Here is a 6,230-nt window from a genome sequence, read left to right as displayed (position 1 = left end):
AGATGTGACAGGGAAGGAATGTCTTTACCAGCTGTTTTAACAGCTTTGCTGAGGATTGATTTTTCCCCTCCTGTTCTGGGTACTTTATAAAGCTTGGGTGTGACCAGAGGCATGAGTCTATGGTTCCCAGTGTATGTCTTTGGACAAGCCAGCCAGCCTATGTCCAGCCCAAGATGTAACTGTCAATTATGTGCATGGTGTACAAGGACTGTGACTTTCTGTTTGTTCCACAACAGCCAGAACTAGGGCATTCTCTGTTGAGAATCCAAACTTCAGAATGACTTGTCAAAATGGATGAAGCTGCCCTTGCTTTTCAAAAGAACACAAGCGCATTTTTATTTTCTAGAGTTTTCTATGGCATAACTGTTGAGAACAATATTGTTGGAAAGACCTGGCTACAGTTTTCCCTATTATTTAAACTCTCTGTCAGGCTGCTGTTTTAATTTTTATTGTAAATTGCTATTGGCTAAACTATACAGTCCAGTAGCCCTTTAAATATTATTTGCCCTCATTGAGAGCTGGGTTTGAATCCCCGCCAGCGGGGTGACCTTGGGCTAGTCACAGTTCTCTGGAGCTCTCTCAGCCCCAACCACCTCACAGAGTGTTTTGTTGTGGGGATAATAATAGCATACTTTGTAAACCACTCTGAGTGGGCATTAAGTTGTCCTGAAGGGTGGTATATAAATCGGTTCTTGTTGTTGTTATTACATCATGGTCCCTGTCTCTATTTTACCCTAATGAACAACCCTACAAAGTAGGTTAGGCTGAGGGTTCACACAGCAAGCTTTTATGGCAGATTTGAAGCTGGGTCTCACAGCTACTCTAACCACTATGGCAGGATTTGTGTCCTGTTACACTTTAGAGACAACTAGATTTTCAAGGTATAAGCATCCCAAGAGTCTAAACTCCCTTCTTCGGATTATTGGACTCTGAAGAAGGGACTCTTCGACTCTGAAAATCTTGTCTATCAGGAAAAGGGATCTTTGACTCTTGAAAGTTTATACTAATTCTTTTTTGAATATCTGAAGAATGGAGGTTTGACTCTCAAAAGCTTTTACTCTGAAAATGTTGAATATGTGGAGCTTCGACTCTCGAAAACTCACACTTTCAAAATCTTGCTGGTCTCCCTACCGCTGGACTCAACTCCTGCTTTTTCTATTGCAGACTACTACCAGAAACTGTCTTCGCGGGAAATTAGAGAAAGTCTAAGCACTACAATTAGCAACATTTTTTCCCCCTAGTGTAAGCTTTGGTGAGTCAGCACAAGATGCGCGCGTCCTTAGCAGAAAGACGGCGTTATCGATGCTTTCCAATCAATAGGAAGAGCAAAGCCCGGGCGTGAGCGGAGCGTGGGCGAGGCGCAGGCAGCGGAGGCGCTCTGGCCAGCCCCAGCCTCCTCGCCCCGGCTGGCTCGACCCCGGCGCCTCAGGAACGGCCGCCTCCCTCTTCCCTGCCCAGCGCTGGGTGTCGCTCGCCACCTGCCCGTCCGCCCCTCTTTCCCCTCAGGAGCCTCCTCCGCTACCCGGGAGACCGCTGAGGGGAGCGACAGCGGCGTTAACAACGGTCAGGCGGGCGTTGGAGCGCCGCTGAGGGAAAGGCAAGCAGGCGAGAGAGAGCCGAGGCGGCTTCGGTTCCTCTTCTCGCGAGAGCGGGCGAGGTTTCCGGTGTTGTGACTGCGGGGCCGTAAACATGGCGGTGAGTCTCCGCGCCCGCTCACTGAGGCACCTCCGTATCCGAGGTGAGGAGAACCCGAGCGTTTTCGGAGTGAGGGGGTGAGGGAGAGGGGCGGGAAGCGGGCCCTCGTCGCGCCCCCGCGAGGTCTCCTCTCCCCTCTTTAACCTCCTTTCCTCCCCCTTTTCTCTCCCCTCTGGCAGGCCGTAACGACAGCGGCGAGGAGAACGTCCCCCTGGATCTCACCCGAGGTAACGGACGGGGCCCTGCGGGGAAGAGGAAGGGACCCCGTCGCCAGCGCCCCTCCCTTCCCCACCTTTTGAATGGGCCCCCATTGGGAATTCTCCCATGATAAGGGTGGGAGGCAAGGGGACCGCAGAGGTGGGGCTCGGCTTCTTCTCACTCTCCCAGCCTTTCGCCTGTGGGGCACATAGATGGGGTTTCCACCCTTTCCCCCAAGCTGCAGCCCTTATTTAGCATGAAGTCCCATTGAATGCAGAGACTCTTAATTCTGGGTGTAGGATCTGGCTGCAGTCAGGAAGCCCCGCTTCCATTCAATGAGTTTTCTGAGCAGAGTATCTGAAGCTTTGACTCTTGAATGCTTATGTCCTTGAAAACTCTAGGGGGACGCAAACCCTGTTGGAGAAACCCCTATAAGATTGTTTAACTTGGGTAGCTGGGTCGGTCTGCAGTAGGAGAGCAAGATTTGGGTCCAGTAGCCCCTTAAAGACCCACTAGATTTCCAGGATATGATCTTTTGAGAGTCAAAGCTCCCTTCATCTGAAGAAGGGAGCTCTGACTCTGGAAAGCTTGTACCTTAGAAATCTGGTTGGTCTTTAAGGGGCTACTGGACCTGAATCTTGCTCTAGGTAAAGAAGGTATCTGAAGAAGGGAGCTTTGCTTCTCAAAAGCTTATACCTTTCAAGAATCTTTTTGGACTTAAATGCTGCTGAAGAAACCTAAGATTTTTCAGGTGATCAGCGGTGTAGGTCCACAGTTGAAGAGTACCTTAAAGACCAACTAGATTTCCAAGGTATGTGCTTTTGAGAGTCAAAGGTCTCTTTATTAGATTGTTCTCTGTGCCTCCCACCCCCTCTCTTTTACCTTTTTGTGCTGCAGTGTTAGTTACTTGGTGTACAGATGGGTATCTGTGTTGGTCTGTAGTAGAAGAATGAGATCTGGGCACAATAGTACCTTAAAATCAACTAGATTTCCAAGGCATGAACTTTCTAGAGTCGAAGCACCTTTCATCAGATAGTGCATCCCACCTCCTCCCCTTTACTGGTTTACGCTGTGGTGTTAGTTGTGTGGTGTATAGGTAGACAACCATGTTGGTCTGCAGTAGGAGAGCAAGATTCGGGGCCCAGTAGCACCTTATAAACCAGCTAGATTTCCAGGGGATGAGCTTTCAAGAGTCAAAACTCCCTTTCTTTTTTCATCTGAAGAAGGGAGCTTTTACTCTGGAAAGCTCATCCCCTGGAAATCTAGTTGGTCTTTAAGGCGCCACTGGACCCAGATCTTGGTATACAGAGTGAGAAATCAGCTCTCTTCTCCCCCACCCTCACTATTGCTTATGCCATGTGGGGAAAGCTATTTTATACATTTGTGAAATTAAATAATTTGACTTTTGGTTTGAATCGTGGAAAGCAAGCAGTAAATCTTAGCCTTACAGCTCCCCATCCCCCAACTAGAATTTTATCCACTTGTGTTCTAGGGAGATGAGAAACCTAGCAAGTCATTGCTGAGGCACAAGGAAGAGGTGGGGTGGTGATGTCTCACTCTGAGCTGCTTCCTGAGGCGGTCTTGACATAGGGGGGGAGCAGGGGGGCATGGTGAGAACAAGCAGCTAATGGGTTACTGGCAGGTATGTTCTCTCCACCCCCAGCCTTGTTTTTGTATGGCTTGCCGTGCTGCAGGTTCATTATTTACCGTCTGCTGGCTGCAGATGGGGCTGTTAACAGCATTTGGGCTTTTCAGCGCTTGTGCATTGATGTAGCCGGCAGTATGTAAATTCCAGCGGCCTTTCCAGAGGAATCCTGTTCCCCTCCTACGCTCTCGGCTTGCAAATTGATTCTGTGTTGTCAGTGAGCTGCTTGAAAATAGCCGATCACTGCCTGAGCTCCTTAATAGTTACAGATGAACTCATGCCTCCTTGTCTCCACAGGCAAGATGAATTCTAACATGTCTGGATGTAGTCCTTAAGACATAGGAGTTGCGTTTCTCATAATGGTTACATTTTTGAAAGGCTTTTGGATGGTTCTCATGTTGGCTGAAGCCGTTTGCTTCATATATACGCATGGATTCCTTACTGGAAAAGTACAGCAGTGCTTTAAAACATGCTGCATGTTCCCTGTCAGTGCTCTGTGTACATTTAAAACAATTTAGTTAGTATGTGGTGTGGGAGTTGTTTCTTTGCTTGGCTTTACTCTTGTAGATTCAGTTATTTGGCCATGGTTACAGTGATCAGTTAACATGTTAACTATGTTTGTTTTAGATACAGTATGGTCCCTTGACCCTTTGTACTGCAGATACTTAGATGACAAGCGATTCTGTATGCTTATATAAATGTCAAAAATTGATGTGCATTCATTAGACAATACTGGAGTAACTTAAGCAATGACAAACAGTATGTGGTACAGAGGATAACAGAAAACTGAGCTGAAAAATACATTTAACTTGGTATTTTGCTGGGGCCCTCATGACAGTCTTGTGGGAAGGTAGTACAAATCTGCATCGTCCATCTGAATGTTACTGTAGTGATGTGGGACTTGACCTTAGGAAAGCAGCTTCCATGCTGCTGTATGTGAATGTCTAAATAGGAACTAAGTTTTATTAGAAGGCTGAATGTACTGTAAAACAGCAAGATTTATAGTCCGGGGTTATAATTTAAAAGGAGACTACTATATTTAAAAGTGTTTGTTACACAATCTGCCTGTTTTTATATATATATAAAGAGAGGGGGGTACTTTATCCAATGCAATTTTGAAACCTTCACATTATATCCCAACTGCATATTTCCTACATAATTTTCTAAGGAAGTACTAGTATCTTCTAAGGAAGACCCTGATCTTTCTCTTCTAAGATTTCTTTTGTGTGACTTCTATGTTTCTTTGGAAAATGGAAGGTGATGAGGGTTATATGCAGAGATTGATAGGATATTGAGAACTTGTTACTGATTCAAGGACTTTTTGTGATGGACATTAACACAGTCTGTGTGCCTATAAGGGCTTGCTTCTGCCATATTAATAAAAGCCCTGCTGGATCAGACAGGTGCTTCATCCATTCCAGAATCCTGGCCCATACAGTGGCCATACAGTTATTCCAGAGGGCCAACAACACAGCACAGAGGCTGAGGCCGTTCCTAGATCTTGCATATGGATGCTGATATTCAGAGCTTTGCTGCTTGTGAATGTGGAGGTTCTCTTTAGATATGCTGGATAGTGCCCACTGATAGGCCTAATCCTTCATAAATCTGTCTAATCCTCTTTTGAAGCCATCAGTGCCTGTGGCCATCACTACGTCATCAGGCAGCACATTCCACACTTAATCATTTGTTGAATAGAGAAGTGTTTCCTTATGTTCTTCCTAAAGCAACTGCCCATCAACTTCATTAGATGCCCCCGAGTGTTTTGGGTGAGGGAGAAAAAAGGGTTTTTTCTGCCTATTCTCTCTGTGCATGATGCTCTGAACCTCTATCATGTTCCCCCTCAGTTGCCTCTTTCCAAACTGAAAATTACAAGAATCTTCAGTCTTTCCTCATAAGAAAGGCGTGTTAACTCATTAATCATCTTGGTTGCCCTTTTGTATACTTTTTCCAGCTCTGCAATGTCCTTTTAGAGATACAGTGACCAGAATTGCGCTCAGTATTCCAAGCGAGGCTGCATCATATATCTGTACAGGGGCATTATAATTATTGGCTGTTTTATTTTCAATCCCTTTCCCAATGATCTTCAGCATAGATTTTGCCCTTTTCACTGCAGCAGCACATTGAGCTATCCACTAAGGTGTCATAGTTCAGACCTCATTAGCATATAATTCACCCCTTGTTCCAGATCATTTATGAACAAATGAAATAGCAGTGGTCCTAGTCCTGATCCTTGTGAGACCCCTCTGCTTACTTGCCTCCATTGAGAAAACTGTTCATTTATTCTTACTTTCTGCTTCCGATTTTTAATCCATAAAAAACTATCCCTCTTATTTCATGACTACTAACTTTACTTTGGAGCCTTTGTTTAGGTACCTTGTCAAAAGATTTTTTTTAAGTCTGCTGGGTTCAGTTATCCACATGCTTACTCACTTTCTCAGAGAACTCCAAGAGGTTGGTGAGGCAGAACTTCCCTTTGCAGAAGTTGTGCTGATTTTCACATCAGGATTTGTTCCTCAATATGCCTAATAATTCTGTCTTTTATTACAGTTTCCACTAAGCTATCTGGACCAGATGTTTTGTGGTTAATTTTAGTGAGAAATTACATATACTGATTAGTAGATCAACAGTTTCACATTGGAGTTCTCTAAGAACATCTGGGTTCATGTTTGAATTCCCTAAGAACCTTTGGATA

The 6,230-nt window shown here is 45.2% G+C and overlaps 1 protein-coding gene across 1 annotated transcript in view; it reads left to right on the top strand.

Moving 5' to 3' along the window:
- Positions 1–1,614: 1,614 nt before the first annotated feature.
- Positions 1,615–6,230, top strand: part of RICTOR (RPTOR independent companion of MTOR complex 2) — an 80,889-nt gene continuing 76,273 nt past the window's right edge. The window contains exons 1-2 of the mRNA XM_054986497.1: positions 1,615–1,738; positions 1,875–1,922. Of these exons, the coding sequence (XP_054842472.1) occupies positions 1,690–1,738; positions 1,875–1,922 (97 nt within the window). The 5' untranslated portion in view covers positions 1,615–1,689. The remainder of the gene's footprint in view (positions 1,739–1,874; positions 1,923–6,230) is intronic.

This window comes from Eublepharis macularius, chromosome 8, assembly GCF_028583425.1.
Source record: "Eublepharis macularius isolate TG4126 chromosome 8, MPM_Emac_v1.0, whole genome shotgun sequence".
In the NCBI taxonomy this organism is placed as follows: domain Eukaryota; kingdom Metazoa; phylum Chordata; class Lepidosauria; order Squamata; family Eublepharidae; genus Eublepharis; species Eublepharis macularius.
This window is presented reverse-complemented; position numbering and strand designations above follow the sequence as displayed.